Raw genomic sequence first — 21182 nt, forward strand, 5'->3', positions numbered from 1 at the left:
TCTTTGAGCTTTGCAGAGAGACTCTCCTCCTTCTGGAGCTTCAGGATTTCAGCATCTCTATGCCTGAGCTGCTCCTTAAGCTCATCCACATTGTCCTTCTTCTCCCCAACATGCGGATGTGTTCAGGCTCTCTGGAGAGGCTTTGTCCATACTTGTTGGTTGATTTGTGTTTTTAGCAGTTCTTCAAGTTTAAATTCTTGCGTGAAGGTTGCTGTTGGTCTTTAGCACACTGGGACTGTGTGTTTCCTTTCAGTCAGACAGGAACATTTAAAACGATTCCTGCAAAACGTCCCAGACTGAAGAAACACAGTACCAGCATTCAAATTTGCTGGCTTAAATGGGCGCTTCATTAGAGGTGCTATACAGTAACAAGAACACGTAAACTCTTCCAAAGGCTTGCGGCCATGAAGCTGATACCTTCCTCTAGCTTTTAACAGATTTGTCAACAGGGCTACTTCACTTAAACAGTTCAATAGTAACCAACCAACCCAACAAACGCAAAAGCTCCTTGGATAAACGCCTCCACGTTACACAGAGTTCTTTAAAAGACCCCACGACAGGCTCTCATCAGGTGCAACCTCCCCACCATCCTCATGTAGAACAGATCAACTACCAAGTTATCTTTTAAAATGTGTTTCATGTTCTCTTCGATCATATATCGCTGACATTCATCTTCAAATGCTCTGGAATTTGCACCACTCGCTCCTGTGGACAACTTTCTGACATCATACCTGTGCAAATTCTCACAAAACTGATGCAAAAAACCCCACAAAAAACACCGCTGTCACACTAACTTTTCCTACTCTACAGGTTACTAATGAAGTTTCAACCGTAATATTTAGTCATTTCCAGCAGTAATCTAACACGTGATGGGGCAGAAAACAGTGCAGCTGTCGCCTAAACCGAGAGGTGGCAAATTTGACCTGTCATGTAAAAAACCTTTTACACATTTGTTACAGCAAAATACAGTTTTTTCTTTTTTGTTTCCATGAGTGACGAGTGGGAAATTTATCCACATGTCAGACTGTTCAAAACCATCTACTTCTGTCCCTGAAAGACAGAAAGTAGTATTTAAAATATAACATACATGCATTTCAATATAGAAAATAGTGCATGTTTCTATGTTATTTTAAATTTGTGTATGAATTAAAAGCTTTGGTGTGTCTTTCACTGTTTGACCCTTAGTTATATTTTTACTTCTCTCAGCCTTTGCATTCTTATGAAATTTTCCAGATTTCAAACTGTCCACCAGATGCCCTTGGACTTTCCTACCAGTCCTACCTGGTTCACTTCGCTTGCCTGATCACCTGTTCCCCATTTTCAGCTTCAAATTACTTATAATGGCTCTGTTCCCCGTACTTATGCCTGGCTGATGGTAAGTGTTTACACAAGCCATTGCTTTCCACTCACCTATCCCTGAGTGCATTTGCCTCAGCCAGACTTGCCATTCGGATTTTGTCTGCCTGAACTCTCTGTAAGCCAAATCACTTCCAGTAAGCTCATTCCAATTTATCTGTTTATCAGTTTCTAGGTTTTGGTCCTTCATCCTGTTTCCCTGTACACCACACCTACAAAAACTGGGTGGCTATTCTAAAAAAAAAAAAAGGCATATATTTATGATAAATTTTGACAAAGAAGACATTTATGATTGTTTTCCATAGATTTTCCTTGTCCAGGAACCAGAGCTATCTCCACTGTATCATTCTGGCCTGAACAGTGTTTGGCACAGGATGCAGAGATGCAGCCCCTGCAAAATGGTATCAAAGAAATATACTTGAAGATGAAGCTTTTTTGATAAATGTAAATATATTCTTTGCAGAGCTTTACAACTATTCACTGAAAGAACCAAGCTGGCCAAACTTATTGCAGGATCCAAATCTTTGCTAGAACTGGTCATTTTCTGCATGTAAGTTGGTGCTTGGTGGTTGTTGTTGTAGTTTTTTAAAAACAGAACAGCAGGGTGGAATAGAGGAGGAGATTGCTGGTAAAATATGTGGACAACAGCATGCACCCACAGTCTACATCCGGTGAGTCAGAATACCTAGGAAGTGGCTTTGTTTTTCATCACCAAAGAAGTACGCTGGCAAGCACGTCTGTAGTTAAACACAGTACGATATTTAGTTTATCTGAGTTCATTTTTATTTGATAGGGATGATGCGCTTTAACATAGTTTCAGAACAGTGCATGACACTGATGTGCTGCATAGAGGATAAATGTCTTTTCCAAAAATCATTCACGAAGAGAAAAGCTGATTATTTTTGCTTTAAAGTCTAGATGACAAGGCAAATCAGCTAAAACAGGTGAAACACATAGAAGTTTATGTCTCCTTTGCAAATCAGAGCACTTTTCATCTGTGTCTTACGTTCACAGCTGGGCAGGGGGTGACTCCACTCTCCTTTATTTTGGCACTGCAGCACTGGCTCCCCCACCAGGTAGAAACCGGGATCACAGGACAGCTGAACCTGTGCACCAGGGCTCACCTCCACAGAGGAGACATGCAGGTGTGGCACGGCGTTTTCCAGCTTAGGGCACTCTGGAGAAACAGAAATGGTTGAGTCAGAGCTACTGGGACTTGCATACAACAAAAATCCAAATCGCTGTTGTTGAAAGTTGAAAACTACAAGGCTGCAAGGAGCGTTTTCTGACAGAGCACGAATTGGAAAGTCAGCAAAACTGTTTGAATGCATTAAAGAATGTATTCCTGGTTCATTATTCAATATAACATGTTAATTAAATACGTGAGGCTCTCTTACCAGCACAGAAAATGCTGTTGAGGTTTACTTTGACTCGGCCCACCACCCCATTGAGGAAGTCAGGCCAGGCGAGGACGTTCCCTCTGTGGGTCACATGGGAGGCAGGACAGCTGCTGGCCAGGACCTTAATCTACAAAGAAGTCCCACAAAATAGATCTAAAAAAATGGCTTTTATACAGTACAATCATATCAGTATTCTAAGTTACATGTTAAGTTATGGGGGATCAAAAACCTGGGTTAAAATGTCCTGATAGTATTTCTTTAAGACTCAACAGAAACAGAAACATTTCAGTGTGTATCCATGAAAACTTGTGTAAAAATTCTGCACATGATGGCTGTCAAATAAATTCACATCACAACATCACAGTTAGAGCTAAACCTGACAATGAATCACACAGTGGGGAAAAAAACAGAGCATTTTTCATGCTTACCTGCTGTGGTGTGAGAACACGATCCCAGATGTTGAGCTGGCTGATGGAACCAACGAAAGATTCCACAGGATTGAAGCCCTCCCCCCTCTGATCCTGGTCCTGACCTAATACTAGCGCCCCTCCACCTACAGGACACAAGGAGCACCGAGGTTAACCACGACTCACTGAGAAAGTGTGTCATCTGCTTACATGCACAGAGTTTTTATCCAATTTAAAGATAGAAAACAATATAGACAAGATTCTAGATCAAACTCAACCCAATGGAAATTCTTAATTGTAAATTGATAGTCTATACAATTTATTGTTGTCTTACTGTTAAAAAATATTGCTATTGTAATTAATAATGTTCAGTAATTGTTCGTAAGATTATAATTTATTATTCTTTCATTTTTTTTAGTGTAATACAAAATAACTAAAAGACAATATAAATACAAAAGACCAAAGATTATATATGGTATCATAGTTGATAAGAAGCAATAACATTTTTTCAGCATTCATTGATGACATAAGTATATATTAATAGATTGTTGTTGCACAGGTGGTAACTTTCAAAACACTATATTGAGTATTTGTTACAAATGTCCAAATGATTCGTAAACCTAAAGAAATTGTCCGTAAAACCTCTATAAACAAGGTGGATCAGCTTTTTTCATGGTTAATAGTTAATTTGCAAATTGCCTATGAACTAAAGACAGTGACATTAGTGAAGCCTATTATGAAGTTTCAATTAATGATAAAGATAACTGTGTAAGTGTTAGCCATGGTTTTATTAAATTAAACTAATTTTTGGTCTGTCTTGGCAGAAAGGTGACCAGGCCGAGGATAGCACTACACCTGGGATAGTGGTGCCGACTGACAGGCCTTTGCCTCCGTCTGAGGGCTTCCCATTGATGTAGATTCTCCAGTCGCCATCCCAGCTCCTCCAGGACACCCCGATATGGTACCACTGACCCGTGTTCACTGCAGGGCAGTCAGTGACCCGCTCCTTACCATTCACATACAGCACCCACCTGTAGGAAAATCAGACAATGGGAAGACAGACAAATTGGTCAAGGACATTTAAGGAGGAGTTCCTGTATGAAACGTTAGATTACATGGATACATTTGTGTTTATAACTTGCTGGATCACTGACCCGTTGTAGTCTATCAGAAGGAAAGCGTTGTCACTGCCCTCCACAGCGTAGGACACAGGTGTGCCATAGTTGGTGGTGTCCACTGATCTCATCCAGAAGGTGCAGGTGATTTCTGTCAGCGCCGGCATCACTCCGTCCATCATCACGTAACCATGGATACCAGACACCTCAAAGTCCAAGTTGAAGGCAGAGGACATCTCTGATAGGGCAGATGAGAAGACAATTTACACAAGGAGTGAAAACACCGTAAAATATGTACTACTTTTAAAATAACTAATTCACAAATAAACAGGATAAGGATTATCTATACACATCTGCAAAATATGTGGTTTCATCCTGATCACATACGAGTGAAAAGGCAAAAATGGTAACGAGCCCAGAAAAACTAATTTAACTTCTCTCTTGCTTTAGCTCACTTTTACCTCTCGGAAAAACTATAAATACTCTCTCCTTTCTTTAACTGCTGATTCATAAATAACTGCAGCTAGAATTTTGCCACACGAGGAAAAGGTTTTAAGCCAAACTTGTGTAAAGTATAGAACAAAAGGTTATTTTTTTCAATATCTCACAATTCATTGCTCTTTAGATTTACATTTCTTAACTCTGGTGTTTTGTTACGAAAAACCAAAAAAATTATCCAAAGGAAATACAGCATTTAGAATAGTAGTCAAATACTAAAACATCAGGGGAACAGTTTGATTGTAACAAATCTCATGCTGCAATGACACCTTAAAAACATTAGAAAGGTGTTTGTTTTTTTTCAGCGTGTTTATTAAGAACAGTAGTGACGTAAAAATGCCAAAAAATGATGGTCAGTCAGCTTTGTTTCAGATGAATAAAAAACAAAAATGAATGCATGCCCAAGCTGTGCTTTAACAGAAATACACAGCCTGGTGGAAGCGACGGCTGGATAACATTTACATGAATTATCTCTTTCCCTGTCTTCCCCCACTAGAGTTGCCATGGTGATGTGTCATCTGTCCTATAGTACCTGTCTCACACCTGGTTCCGTTGAACCCAGGGAGGCAGCGGCAGGTGTAGGCCCCCAAACCATCGAAGCAGCTGGCCCCGTTCACACAGGGGTTAGGATCACACTCGTCCACATCCACCTCACACAGCCGGCCTCGGTAGCCCTCCACACACTGACACCTAAAAAAAAACAGCCAATGAAGACAGGGATGAACACCTCCTTGTTTTCAGATGAGATTTTCTTCAGAGGCCTTACCAGTTTCTCTGAGCTTAGTGCATCTGGAAACATGATGTTTGACCTATATCCATGCATTTAAAGTGATGTATAAGCATGGAATGCATGCAAAGAGCACGACATAAAGTGTTTATTTTGAACAGTTATTAACTCATACTAAAACACTGTTCTTCATTACCTGAAATTGTTAACAGCGTCCAGACACGAGCCTCCGTTCAGACAGGGAGTGCTGTAACATTCATCAATGTTGATCTCACAGCGATCCCCTGAGAATCCGACGGCACAATTACAGCTGTAGCCACCTGTCAAGTCCTCGCACACACCTCCATTCAGACAGGGGTTGGACAGGCACTCGTTGATTTCCAGCTCACAACGAGATCCTGTTGAAATGTGAGAATTATGTCAGCGGTTTAATAATCCACATTAATTATTACTCGATGTTAAGCAGAAAGTTGAGCTGTTGCTCTCACTGTTTGACGATCAGCTGTCAGTGTGAGTTCAGTTTTCTAACCTGTGAAGCCGTCGGCACAGCTGCATTTGAACTTGTTGACCTCGTCCAGACACACACCTTCGTTCAGACAGGGGGAGGAGACGCACTCGTTTACCTCCGCCTCGCACAAAGAGCCTGAGACAAAAGCAAAAGTAAAGTGTCAGAGAAGGAGAATAAGCACAAATGTGCAATGCAGTATTTGGTTAAGGACATGACCATCATCATGTCATTATTATTCATTAAAAGGAGGTTTTTGCACATTAAAAGTTCTTAATTTACTTTTCAGTATGTGTAGAATAAGTAGTATACACAGACAAGGGGTGATCAGATAGTTCAGAGGCTGTTTGTGGTGTGTGTGCATGGACTGCATCATGGTCTTGTGTGTAAGACATGTACAAGTTGTGACTGTCATGAGACGTTGCTGACATCGCCAACGCTGTTCCAGAAGTTTTTGTGGCCACTGCTGGTTCTGCATTTGTAATTTGTCCTTGGACCTCAAACTCTAACCGGAGCAGAGAAGAAAACATCACATTCTGTGTCAGTAAACAGCCAAGAAGTGGGTCTGCAACTACTACTAAGAAAAGAAACGTCAGGCGGTAGCCACACGGCGGAGGAGCCAGGATCAGGGCAGCAGCAAATCAGCAGCATGTCGATTGTTTTCCAGGACATTTATATGGTTGTACACCAATAATTAGTCCCACAGGGTGAGATTGTCAGGGCATAACGTCAAGAGATATTTGAGGGAGAACATTCTGTGCGAGTGATCTGAACTGTGACACTATGGCATGTGTGTGTTGTTCACCAGTCTCATGCTGTGAGTTTTTGGCCACAGCAATGCAACCGTTGCTCCCCACTCACCAGATTTGGATAGCTGTGATCCTCCCTCTTCCCCAAAATGACACAGTTTAGGAGATATTAATGGGGATGGCAGCTAAATCAGGCATTGTTTTAAGTCTGCATAAGCACTGTCTCAGAACATTTCAATCACCCCTCATATAAAGAATAATTTCACTGTTTGTTACAGCTACATAAAATGTGTAGTCAATGACCTCTAAGTCAAATGTCTAAACCTTTTTAAGACCTTGAAACAAGCATACAAACACATCTCTTGTTGACCAGTTGACTTTAGCCTTACGAAACGTTTAAATGCCTCGTCTCAAATGTCTCTTACCTAAAAATCCAGGCTTGCACTGACACTGGAAGTCTCCCATACCGTCCTTACATAGGCCTCCATTCTGGCATGGAGCAGAGTCGCACTCGTCTATGTCAACCTCACACTTGGCACCTGAGGGAGTAATGTCAGAATATGAAACCAATGCTTGTCACACACAGCACTGCTTTGGTTGAGATTAACATCCGATGCAAGAATTTCCAACACTGAAATGATCGTGTTACTGTTGGGTTTTACATAGCAATGATAGGAAATGCAACACACAAACCCATCATGCTTTAAAGTCCTCCTTCTTCACTACAGCTGCTAATCGATGAATGGTAACGACATGACAGCAGGTGAATCCCTGACTGGTGATTTACCTGTGAACCCAGGCATGCAGGTGCAGACATATCCTGCTCCAACCTCCTCACAAGTCCCCTTATTCTGACATGGATTCAGGAAGCACTCATGGAAAACCTGCAGGAACAGCAGTTCAGACAATGCTATCAAACATTTTTATTTTAAGAATATGGCTGCAGCTGTTACTGTCATATTTCTGTCATAATTATGGAAGCACTAGGTTTGATAACACAGGCTGATATTAAGAAAAAAAAAGCTGTATATTGACTTTTGATCATTTCTATGTGCTCAATTTAGTTACAAAAACCGTTCAACAATGTATTGAATCTAGTAAATCCGAAGGAATAACATCCTTTGCCATGCTTTGGATCTTGGATATGAACGCACTGTAACTGATGGTGCAGATTGAATTTTCAGAAAAGTCAGAAATAATAAAAGTTTATAAAAGACTAACCTGACTGCTGGCTTGGTAGTCCTCACTGACCTCCACCTCTGGAGCAGCAGTTACACTCTCCTCCTTTGGAAGAAAGCTGGAGCCAAAACCTGACAATAACACCCGGAGAAAATACAGACAATATAAGCAAAGTCAAGTCGGAAAAACACAGCAAGGATCTTTCCCTTTGCTACCAGACTGGCAGACGTATGACATCCAGCTGAACAAAAGCCTGTATTCTTATTCAAAACTGGCAGCGTGTCCTAACCGCTGTTCATTCCCACACTTCAGGCATGCAGTGTTCTTCATTTCCATTCTACTGCAGAGCAATAAAAGCCACATTATTTCCATTTCCCCCGATCCCGTGCAGTAATCCTGTTTCCAGTTGGATTGAGCTGTCACAACACAGATCAGGCGCCACACAACTGGAGCGATGGCAGCAAGTTTTCACACAGACTCACAGCAGCTCCTTATATTTTATACTCTGCTGCCTTCCCTTGGTTTGTCCTGTAGATATTTAACACGGGTCACTTCACTTGACACAGCAGAATGATGTTAAATTTCATCATCTCTAAAGTCAAAACATCTGCTGAGTTGAGGTGGAGTTACAGTTGAGACAAATTCTTGGTAGTATAGTGTGAGTTTTAACTGACTACTGAGAAATCATTTGAAGATGGAAGACTTTATTTATGCAAAGTTCACTGACATTTAAGAGTCTACTTTTAAAAGTCACATTCAATCAAGTCTGAAGCAATGAATATCTTTTATAGGCACTTTATTGGCAAAATCTGGAGTCAGTCAGTACAACCGGTAAACTGACGTTATTCTTCCTGTTTTCATAATTCTGAATGTGCATCAAGGTAGACATTTTTTCACACCTCTCATTAAAGACCTTCTTCCAATGAAAATCACGTGTTTAGCTTGTCTTTTTTATAAGCCACAGGACATATCATGAGCAAAACAAGCAGTCAGTGATGCATCATTGGGTCAGTGTTTCCTCTCCCATATAACCAGCGAGGCGGCCCGCCTCGTCGGTATAGGCCACCGCCTCATTAAAATACTGCCAACATTGCCGCTTCACTGGTCCGCGGCAAAAAAAAAAAGAAAAAAACAGTGCAAAACCCGCCGGACCGTCGAGACCGTCCGCGCGCGCGGGGGGGGGGTTAGTGCGCGGTTGCGGCGGAGACGGCCCGATAGTATATATAATCCTCTCCGTCAACAACTTTCAGCTGAAAGTGACCCCACCACCTCACAGCCATTTCAATCCAGGGGAAACACTGATTGGGTGACTATTTCCACTTTGACGCTTTAATCTGCGATGACAGATTCAGACTTCTGGGGTTTCATACATAACATATCCAAAGAATAAATCCTGTAAACTTGCATGGTGAGGCTTTCTAAATCATTACTCTGCTTTAGAATGGGTTTCTGGCTTGAACATGTAATACTAAATTACTACAACTTGCCATTATAGCACAGAGTAGCGTTGAACAAAGTCATAGGTTAGCTACAGAGAGGCTATTTTACATTTTCATTAAAAAAAAAAAAAAAAAAAAAAAACACACTAAAATGTGTCTTTGGTACACAGAGGTGGGTCACTTACTGGAGCAGTGCTGTATGGTGGTGGCCCCGGTAATCGTGGTGGTTCCATAGAAGGGACAGGAGAGGCAGAAGGAGCGGCCATGTTCGGGCTGGTAGTAATCTCTAGGACAAGGGTAACAAGGAACCAGACCAGTGCGAGAGAAATGACCTGCTGAACAGGGGACTGCAGGAGAGAGACCAGAGGAAAAAAAAGAAAAGAAAAGATGATTATAAAGGTGCAGGTAAAGAGCCAGGATCACCAAAAAAATGTTTTAAATGCGGCATTTGCTGGTAGGAAAACATCTGGAAGCTCCAAGTCCACATCTGAAAGGTTATAGGTTATTTATGTATTTTAATTGGAAAACTGGTAGCAAAATTTCTAAGTTTCCAGATCTATCCATCCAGCTTTAAAGGGCAATCATATAAATTTCCAAGCAGGAATTTGCTTTTTTGATTTAACTGCACATAATTGACAAATACTAAGAGACACATTTTTGCTCAGAAGCTGGAATTATGTTGGTTTTCTTGCCCAGCGGCTTTCTAAATAACTTAAGAATGATCGGGGCTTGTAATTTAAGCTGATAGGACGTTAAGGCTGTGTACTTTGCGCTGTCAAAGTGTATCACCTCCACACTCAGCCTCGTCCACTGCGCCTCTCGTGACGGTGGAAGTCTCGTCAGGGCAGACCAGACACTCCCTGGCGCCAAAACCAGGCTGGAAGTGACCCAGCGGGCATGACTCACAGATCTCCAACCCGTTCAGAGAGTGGCTGCCGGGCTTACACTGCCCTGGAAACACATGCAATTCACAAGAAAGTTGGTTAAAAAAAACAGACAGAAAACACATTAAAAACAAACATTAGTTATACAATTAACAAACAGCACATTTTGAAATGAAAACAAGTACGACAAAAACTTTATGTTTTGGAAATATAAAGAAAAATATGAATACTTTTTCATTTAACCTTCGTGTCGTCCTGCAGGTCAAAACTGACCCGTTTAAAAGTTTGAAAATGTGGGAAAAAAAATATTTTCACAGTGAAACTTCAGATTTTTGGGAAATCTTTGAACATTTTTTGGTGGAAAAAAAGAAATGTTAAAAATGTTTCTTAAGAACATTCACAAAAAAATCAACCAAAATCCAGCGAATTTCGCTGGATTTTGGTTGATTTTTTTGTGAATGTTCTTAAAGAAAATATTTGAAGTTTTGCTGATGTATATATGGAATCATTTTAGATATTTTCAGGATTTTTTGGGAAGATTTTTACTCATTTTTGAAAACATTTACAAGAATTGTCTTGCCACATTTGGGTTTGTTTTTTTTTTTAAATAAAACTTTTAAGAAGAAATTTTTAAGGAATTATTAGGGTTCGCAAATTTGCAGAAATTTGGGGAATTTTTTTCTGATTTTTTTGATTTTTTTTTTAAACAAGGAAACAATACTTTTTGGTGTCCGTAAATGAGGACAACAGGAGGGTTAAACATTCAAAAAATACAAATCTGTGTTCGTGTGACTGCTCTGTACCTTTGCACTCGTTTATGCTGCGGGAGTGAAGATAGGCTGTGGAGGTTCCTTCAGGACAGGACTTGCACTCCAGCTGACCTTCCTGGTCCTGGTAGGAGCCCAGCCAGCAGCTCTCACATTCATTATATTCCAGAGAAAAGTATGTTCCCACTGGACATTGGACTGCAAGATCAGTCACAATTAGTGATTCACTGAGACACATGAATCTTTCACAGCATTTTTAGATTGTGTACTCATGCTGGTGTTAGGGGAAGTAAATCTTTGTACACAAATAAGGTGATGAAATGAGTTTTGATGGGTGTATGCTTTATTCAGTCTCGCCCCACTTACCACACATTCTGCCTTTGAGCACTGAGCCCGGCCTGCAGTAGAGAGACGCTTTCTTGCTCTCCAGTGATTTGGGATCAGCTACAATCATCTCGGAGGACACGTGGAAGCTGGACAGCGGCTGCTTGGCCAGTGTTCGCTTCAGTCTGTTGGTAAGCTGCTCCAGAGTCCGCAGGAGCCTTTTCTGATTGGCCACTTCAATTGAGTCGTTCCTCGACAGGGGCAGAGGGATGCTTGCTGGGAGAATGGCCAAAGTTTAAAGGACTGAACTACGGTAGCAACAGATGGCATTAAATATTAAAAAAAAACAAAAACATAATGGATATAAAATATAGAATGCATCAACAAATTAAAAAGTAGACGAGAGGTGAAAAGAGAGGTTTAAGAAAAACCTTAAACCTTAAGTACCCTGCTTTTTATAACTATACTCAATAAATATATGACTCTCATTACATTGAAATTCACATTATTTGAGTCGCTTGTGTCAACTCACAGTAAAGGTCAACACATAGAAATTCACTTTCATTCTACCTGTGATGTTGAAAAAGATCTGGATCTTCTGGTCTCTGGTGGGGCCTGTGATCTTTCTGTGCCTCTTGGTGCGATGCTGGGGTTGCACGCTGCGGTCTTGCTGTCGGCTGGGGAGCTGCCGGCTGCCTGTGGCAAAGCCGGACTCAAAGTAGGCATAATCCTGGGCACCCTGAGGACCCCAGCTGTTGCTCCAACCCCCTGGTGCTGATGAATGTTAAACAAGAAGAGGAAGGAATAATGAGCTGATACGATGCTTCGGTTAAAATATAAGTGGGACTTTTGGTGGTTTAATGTGTGTAAATCCTACCAATAGAAAATCCGTTCTCATAATCGTAATTGTACTCCAGACAATGACCCTGTGACATCACCTCCAGTTTGCAGGTTACATCATCGCTGCTACAGATGTTGGGAAGCTGTTGAAAGGAAGGGAAACACAGACATGTATTCGAGAGCTGAATTAAAGCTAATCAGTGTGTGTGTGTGTGTGTGTGTGTGTGTGTGTGTGTGTGTGTGTGTGTGTGAATATACAGGTCCTCACCATTCCTCCCAGTTTGGTGTTGAACTCCCCAGCAAAAGACTTGACCAGGTCCACATCATCACAGCGAGATGCTTTAAACAGCATCTCAAAGGGCTTAAACCCATTGTTTGCTATTCGGTTCACTGGGGAGGAGAAAAATGACAGTCTTTAGCTTCATGTTTGTCTTTTTAACAATCGAAAATTGTGCAAAAACATCAAGTGGGAATCCTAAATGTATGTGTGCATGTAGAAACATCTTAATGTACACAATTAATCTTTCAAATGTGGTTTCAGAATAACTTGTGCAGCACTTACAAGAGCAGTCTGGTCTGTCCGAAGAGTAGGGAGGCTCCCACACACCGTTGTAGGCGCAGAAGTAGCTGTGGACCGCATCCTGAGTGAAGCTATAACCGTCCTTACAGTGCAGAGTGCAGTTAACTCCCTCCTCCTCCTCAGTGCAGATGAAGTCTCCATTCACTGGGACATACGGCTGTTCACAAGTTGTTCCTTTGCAAACAAAAATAAAACACTTGCAAGTTAGAGGACAGCATTTGGAAATATCATTACCCAGCACAGAATAAATCTATAATGGAAATATAGTATACACATCTTGCAAATACATTTTAATACGTTAGAATTATTGCAAGTATTGTTTCATTTGATTTGCCTCCAGACGACACAAACTATCAACACACATTGGTTCATATTTTATTCAGCATGTATTTTGTAGTTAATCTTCAGGGTAAAAATACAGCAAAACGACATCCAAAAAAGCACATCCTTGATGAACAGAGTAAATAAAGGATGTATATTATTAACATGCGGCATTAATTAATGAAGATGTGAAACATTTCCACAGGATTTAATGATGAATGTGTCACTATGATACCTTGCACAGACACAGTAAGGTTGCATGTGCGGCTGTTTCCTGCTGCATCAGTAGCAGTGTACTGGACCAGCGTCTCTCCTACTGGGAACAGAGAGCCTGGACTATGGCTACTGGTTACAGTGAGGCGACCACCTGAGAGGGAAAACAAACACAGAACACACCAGTTAGTCACACAAATACAACAACTTATACTATTGTAGATCCATCATAGTGCTCTGATCGTAAAATAGGATCATTACCTTAAATGTAAAACAAGGCATTACATGCAGTACTTTTGATGAGCAACGTACCGATGTTTATACCTACTGCAGATCTAACACAGACTAAAATGAAAGCCAGATTTATTTATTAATGAATATTTTCTTTAATCTACAAAAGACAATAACACTAACGTTTTTGTGTGCATCATCAGACATACTGTCCAAAAAAAGTGAAGTTGCGTATTTCTAAGGAGAAAAATACAGTCAAACGAATCTCCTAAATCAATGAATATATAAACTGAAACTATTTCCTTTTCTCACTCATATCTAGCTCATTAATTTATTTTTTTCAAATTAAGAATCTTCATCTTCACTCAAAAGTGTTAGAGCTGTGAAATATACACAGGATGCTACAGCTCTTGTATTAATTCATAAAGTATGCATGTTCATCTACCTCTACGCCACTAAAATGCTCACAAAAAACACTTTTAACTCTTCCATAATTGAGGCTTATGGGTAATGAAGACCCCACCTTTGCGTGGCAGCTCAAAAACTTTGGAGCAGCATTCCCCATTGAATTAAACTTTCATCTTTCATTGAAATTTTTCAGAAAAATCTCAAGACATTTACGTTTTCAGTGCCTTCTGGTGGTCTTATTTGCATCATTTATGTTTTTAGAATATGATCTGACAAGTTGTCATTCTATTCTGTCTCGTTTTCTTTCTGGCACTTATTTTTGTTGCGGCCCGTTTTATAACATTTACAGTACTGTGGTTGCTTTAAAATGTGCTCTACAAACAAACCTGACTGGTTTATATCTACTGATCCTGCAGAGGGCAGTCTTGTCTTTGCTTGATCTTCCAGGACTAAATGAGTCACTCTTAGTAAACCATAGCAGTTATGTTAAACAAAGATATGTTGACATAGGAATGGTGTGTCTGGGCATCACATGGCAGCAGAAAAAAAAAAAAATCGGCTCTGGGGACTGAAGAGGAAAATTCAGTCTGGATGGATTAAAAAGAAGTGAATTGCAGAGCTGATGGATAGAGCGTGGGGAAAGGCAGCTGTGATGAGACGAGTGTGTTGCTACGTGTCTGTGGGCTGACACACAGGTTGTGGACAAGGAACAATGGAAACATCTGCAATAAGTGTGAGAGACAAAGATGGAATTAAAATAAAAGAAGGGAAAGTGAGTGATTGACCTTTCGTTTAACTCCAATCCATTAACAGCAGCGACGTCGTTCCAACAGGGCTGACACACGTCTGGCCTGCTGGAGTCTCCCTTTATATTTAGCCTCTGTGTGTGTGTGTGTGTGTGTGTGTGTGTGTGTGTGTGTGTGTGTGTGTGTGTGTGTCTGTTTGTACATGTGTGTCTACAGACTCATGACTATATATAGAGCTGGCATCAGGGTGTGGGCCTGGAAAAACAAAACACTGACGTCGAAGCAGCGCTGGGCTGACGTCGTGTGGACCCGAAGCAGCCGCAGCAGCCTGTTATTACAGTGTATGCGTATGAACGGGTGTGTGTGTGTCAGAGTGTGTGTTCGATGGGGGTGCACCTCTGCAGACAGGTGGGGAACGATCATTTGGGGTTTTCAGTGAGTGAGACGTGAAGTTTGGGGGCTGTGTTTGTGAATGCATAAATGCACATGTGAACACTGGTGGTGTTATTTATGTGCGCAGCCAGAATAAGTAGATTGTATGGCGCTCGCTGTGGGCTGGAACACTGAAGAAGTCTGGTTTGTTGTCTGTCACCACCCTGGCTGTTTGGGTACAGCTAGAGGGCCAAAAGAAAACCGTCTAACTCTACGATATTTAGACTATTTGGCAGAGCGACCTTCATATATTCCTTTATAGCAAGATTAGTCTGAAGTGGTAGCTCATAAAAATGTTCACAACAGCCTGTAGGAGCCAATCACAGCTTTATTACCTCTAAAACTGCCCTTGAAGAAGAAAATGCTTTTACTTCTGTCAAGGTGCATTGGATAAATAACAGTGCATCTTTAGTGGAAAATACTGTTCGGTACAAACAGCGTAGGTGAGGGCTTGCAGTTTGTATTTTTTATCTATGCGAAGCCTTGAACACACGAATACAGATATTTTTCTACATGGAAGAAGAATCTCAGTTAGTTGTTTGTGGAGGCCTTCAAACTGCAGAAGCTGAACCGCAGGAGTTTTTAATCTTTACTTTAGGGAAAGTGTTTAAAAAAATCTCTGAGCTACTGAAAACACGATTTATGAGAGGCCTGTTTCACAAAATATCAATTGGACAATGCTCTAATCTGACAGACGCTCCTGAAAATTTTTTATATAAAACGGGTATAAAAATAAAAAGCATTTTGTATTTCTACGAATAAGTAAGTCAATGTAAGTCAAACACTTGTTTAATCATCAAAATCCTGCTTATAAATGAATTTATAAACAATCTATATACTCAGATGTGGAAAAAAAACATTACTACAAATACAGTAATGCTGAATAAACAGTGATTGAGGGCTACTAAGACGTAAATATAAACACATAGTGCTTTCTAGCAAAATGTTTAGTAAATTAACCACTTTTCCTAATTCCTGTCCTAAATATTTCCTGTCACTTTCAGCAGGTAGACACCCATTTCCAAACCCTTGCTCTTTTCCCAGAGGGTCACTTTCACACCATTTTATTCTTCCAGCTTTTTTTCCTCATTCTGTGCAGTTTTTTTCCAGGTGTCACCTCTTTTATTAGCCTGCTGAGTATTTCCTGCATAAATCACAGTGTGGTTCTTTGGGATGACATACCCTATAACATCTTTTATGGTTGCATTGACATGGTCTCAGAAACGATTTAGTTTGGTGCAGATGCAGAAAACATGACAGTTGCTGGCCTCCAGGTCACAACAAAACCGGCAACGGGGTTTTGAACTGTGGTGTTGTGAAGAACCAAAAGATATTTCTCCTGCTGGAATCACAAATTCATCATAGTACACAAAGTTTACCTAAAACTGCCTTATTCATATCGTTACATTTCGCGTTTACATGGAATTTCAGATTTTGATGTACATCTTCCTACTAATACTTCTGTGTTTATATGATATTTTAAATGGGGAGCTGAAATGTGCTTTATACTTGTCATTTAGACTGAGTTTAAATACTCTAAATTAAAAAATTTTCAGTGGGCGTACTGCCTGCAGTGTCAGCTTTACCAAGACAATGATTAATGTCCAATCCTATTGTGTACAACAGCAGTCATTCTGATTAAAACTAAATAAAAGCTTGACAAGCAAGTCAAAAACACTTCACTCAGAGAGTCAAGAAATACGTGTGTTCACATAATTACACAAATGACTGTGAGAAAAATGAATGGAATGAGCGCACATTCCCACAAAAGTCCATTTTTCATAGCAATAACACCTGCTTCTCTGCACTGCCTCCGTCTGTTTTAGCATTAATGACCTTAGCAGACACTGTAACAGCTTCATCTGTCCACCAGAGATTCTCCATCTTTCTCTTCAACACAGGCGCACAAACGAGGCATCCACGCACACAGTTACAATCCATCCTCTATGTCCAGGCTTTCTCGCCATTATTCATACACCCAGCTCTCTCCTGATCCCCTTTTTCCAATCACCCATCGGAAAAGATCCTGTTTAACCATCATCGGTGGAGACAGAGGGTGGAGCAGAGTGGAACAGAGTTGCAAAAGAATAAACCATCTATGGAGACAGCCCCCAGACATACCTGAGTTGTCGGAAAACTGTGGCACCTCCCAAACGACTGGCGTCTCCGTGTTCGTGGCCTGGACTGCTGGCGGCGACCTGCACCTGTCAATGAATGGAGGCTCCGTATCTAGAAAGAGATATAAGGCGGATAATAGATGTATTTCCTGTTGACCAGACACAGAAAAAAAACGATCAAAACAGCACATTTATGATTATTAACAGCAGTGATTTATCAGTCCCCAGCAGCCAAAGATATCAGACTGCAAACTCAATCATGTCTTGGTTATAAAGCATGGGACAGTTTTAGCAAAAACACAACCACTAGAAAAGACTGGAACAGATTATAATGATGCTAGAATAACACAGTTGGGAGCAGAATGCTATACTGTGATGTGACTTTTTGGATGTAGCAGCAAAGAATGTCAGAGGGCACTCGTTAAACACATGTCTCTAATAAAAAACCACAACGTTCCACCTCCATAATAACATATGGAAATGTTCACGGCTACCATGCTTGAGGTTTTTCCCCCTGACTGCAGTGATTATTGAGCGTCTGACATGGGACACCCCCGTTTTTCACTCCCTGCAGCAAGAGTGTTTGGCACCTGCTGGGGCAAAGGGACTTCCTTAGTGGTGAGCGTGTCAATTAAATTCAAATTTTACCCTGAAATGCAGGAAAAAGCTGCAGCACGGCACAGGCAGATTATGTGACAAACAAACAGGTGGTAGAGTCTGCGCTGATGGATAAAGAGGCTGTCCTGTAACTGAGACGCTGCAAGTTTGGACCTCACAGACCGACAGAGTCTGTTGGCTAAAAACAAGCTCACTCTGCAGCGTGCAAGATTGTCAACTTATTGTTAAAAATATGAGCTCTTTTTCTACAGTCACACTGGAAATTAATACACATGTTCAGATAAGTTTCAACTCAGCCTGAAGTTGCAGATACAAGTGGACTCTATGACTCTGGGGAAAGATTGTTGATCTTTAGCTAGTTAGCATGTTTAGATAGTGCCTTCTCTTTTGCTTTTGTGCACATGCATAAAGAACACGTTGGATTATTGTGGATCTGGCTGAGCCACAAAAAAAACAAAAAAGACAAGCAAATACACAGCATAAAGGATTAGCAGAAGAAGACTGTTTCTAAATTTAACAAAAAATGTATTTAATTGGAATCCCTTACTCTATTTTCATTTAAAAAAAATTTTGAATCTGTGATTTTATATTGTAATTTACATTTCAGTGCAAAGTTTGATAACTCAAATGTCTTCATTCAACATCACAGTGTTGGCTATAATGATAATGTTACTCATTATCAGCGGTTTCTGTTTTGTAAAAATTTCTTGGGTTATATGCGTTATGTCCTATAGAAACTGCTTCATCAACACTGAACGGTATAAATGTGTCTGCACTGCAGTTCAGGTGTTGTCTAGAGTCAGATAAGGTTAATTCATGATTCCAACTCTTTAAAGACACCATGTGTAAAATGTTCGTGTGATTACAGCGTCTTTTAAAATATTCGGAAATGAGTGTAATATTTGTGCTGCTTTCAGCTCCTTCACTCTTTGACCCAGGGACACAGCAAAAGGGCAGATACTACAACAGGCCAGCTGCAAAGTCTGAAATATTCATCCTGCAAATGTTTCTGTCTTTGCATCCATTTCACTCTACATTTTAATTAAATGGTAATTTATTTTATCCAGGAAAGAACAGAACCGTCATCCAAAAACAACACAAAATCTCGGTCAGATCTCTCCCGGTCTGAAATGTGCCATTGGAGGTGTGCCATAGGCCACATGCAGCATCTATTGTTTGCTTTGATGCGGTCCCCAGAAGGATGAGCTCACCGATGACAGTGACTGTAAAGGAGCAGTTGGCCTGGTTCCCAGAGCGGTCCGTCGCAATGTAGGTAATGGCTTCCCTTCCGATGGGTAACAGCTGGGGAGGACTGTAGACTGGTTTAACCTGCACCACCACCTGGACGAGGGAGACAAAGTAAAACGTGAAGAAGAAGAGAGTCAAAACTGGACTTCATGCAAAGAGCAGCAATGAGAGAAGCTGGACTTCCATCTACAAGGTAAAATGCTATTTCTTCATTTAGGTTCGTGACTACAGTAGCTGTGCTTCTATATAACATAGGATGAATTGAAAGCAACCTTTTGAAATGTCCCCAACAAAAATAATATATGCGTTTAATGGTGGTGGTGGTATATGCTATGTTACATGTGGTTTCAATAAACAGAGTAGAAAAAGTCATAACTGCAGTTGGCAGGTGTTTGCCAATAAAAAACCTCAAAGATGAATTAGAAACAAACTCTGGCCATCTACAAGAGAAAAATGGAAAGAAGTCTTCAGAAACTGTTTTCAGTCAGGAAAGTCGTAATTATTCTTTCATGTCAGCTGGTATCGACCATGTTTCATGCTGTCCAGAGATGAAAACAACAAAAGAAGTGGAAACATCTGAATCAGTCATGTGAGGCAAATGTTCGCTAGAGGACAGTCAGAACTTATTCAGAAAAGGTGCTTCCATCTCCCACGAAGAATACTGACTCTTCAACTCTAAAACTTTGTTGGAAAAGTGGGGAAGTTTTTGCAGTTTCTACATACTTTTCCCAAACTGATGAGTGAAAATGTGCATAAAACACAGCACTAATTTCTTGCAAAATATTATTGACTAACTGCTAAATATATAAAACTATAACTTGCACAGTTAATCCCACAGTACAAAAAAGTATGTCATATGGCATATGTATTAGACGGACAGAATAGTATGTGCTTGTGAGTAAATATTTACATTAAATCAGTTCAAAACTGGTGGTAAAGACCCTTAAGTCTAGCCTGGCCGCGCTAGACAACCCACGGCAACGAATTTAATTCTCTGCCAGGGTGGGTCTAGTTACCCTCCATAAGGCTCGAGGCTGGATTCTCCTAAAACTGGCCGGACCAATCACCATGAAGTGTAGAGTCAGAAGGCGGGCGTAACTAAGTGACGACAGAGGCGCGACGATTCTGACAGAAACAACCGGCGCACAATAAACGGTTATCTTTCGACTCGGCTTTGGCCACAGCCCTTAAAGATTTGAAGCTAAAATTCAACTTGAAAGATAAACAAAGGACGGCACTGAAGTGTTTCATTGAGAAGAAAGACGTATTTGGACTTATGCCGACGGGTATGGCAAATCCTTAATATACCAGTTGGCTCCGCGGCTCCGCTGGTTGGGAAGCTAATGGGATTTAGCCACAATCCGCCGGTGCTCTCGGAACTACGTCAGCCTATTCGTTGCGTTGATTGGTTGTATACCTACCAAATTGCTGCAGAGGGATTTGATAGACAACCTTTTAGCCCGCCTCCCTCCCTGTCGAGCTTCCCTAGACCCTTGTGCCGTCAGAAACATGGGTGTAGCATGGCTAGGCTACCTTAAGTCATTTCCATAATACAAATATTTGTTTCCTGATAAGATTAGTTATTGATCAATGAGATACATAAAATTTAACAACATGCATATCTGACACATTATTTATCCAGCAAAAACTCCAGTTTCTGATTAGTCAGGAATAGCAGGTTTTCTTAAATATCTAACCTCTTCTTTAGAGTTGTCAGTGGCTGCTGGGACGTCCCAGCTGACGTTGGCGGTGCCGCGTCGCTCATCCGTCTCTGCAACAATATCTGTTGGGCACTGGAGCCACGGTGGCTCAGCATCTAAAAACAGAGAGAAAATAAAAGATCAGATTGAATCAGTTTACATTAAAGCAAAATATTGCAAACCACATCACGTCCCGCACACACACACACTGACTTTCGTGTGTCCCGTCATCTGACCTTTGACGTCTTTAATCATATTTATTACTTAACATTACTCAGTCAAAGAGAGAGAGAGAGGGCACAAATGTTTGTGTTTCAACACTCCACTGAGGTTTCATTCATATACGGCTGTGATGGTTCCTTTTCTCTCGCCGTGCAT

At 40.8% G+C, this 21182-nt stretch overlaps 1 protein-coding gene across 1 annotated transcript in view; it reads right to left on the bottom strand.

Moving 5' to 3' along the window:
* svep1 (sushi, von Willebrand factor type A, EGF and pentraxin domain containing 1) overlaps positions 1-21182 on the bottom strand; it is a 102134-nt gene that overhangs the window by 21249 nt on the left and 59703 nt on the right. Inside the window, 23 exon segments of the mRNA XM_022200765.2 lie at positions 2363-2533; positions 2754-2883; positions 3185-3309; positions 4019-4194; positions 4318-4516; positions 5309-5466; positions 5700-5901; positions 6033-6146; positions 7183-7296; positions 7545-7641; positions 7979-8067; positions 9561-9722; positions 10165-10326; positions 11063-11224; positions 11393-11626; positions 11921-12124; positions 12228-12333; positions 12459-12580; positions 12753-12944; positions 13327-13458; positions 17243-17350; positions 19068-19197; positions 20802-20920. Coding sequence (XP_022056457.2) covers positions 2363-2533; positions 2754-2883; positions 3185-3309; positions 4019-4194; positions 4318-4516; positions 5309-5466; positions 5700-5901; positions 6033-6146; positions 7183-7296; positions 7545-7641; positions 7979-8067; positions 9561-9722; positions 10165-10326; positions 11063-11224; positions 11393-11626; positions 11921-12124; positions 12228-12333; positions 12459-12580; positions 12753-12944; positions 13327-13458; positions 17243-17350; positions 19068-19197; positions 20802-20920 — 3408 coding nt within the window.

Source organism: Acanthochromis polyacanthus, chromosome 23, assembly GCF_021347895.1.
Source record: "Acanthochromis polyacanthus isolate Apoly-LR-REF ecotype Palm Island chromosome 23, KAUST_Apoly_ChrSc, whole genome shotgun sequence".
NCBI classification, from domain to species: domain Eukaryota; kingdom Metazoa; phylum Chordata; class Actinopteri; family Pomacentridae; genus Acanthochromis; species Acanthochromis polyacanthus.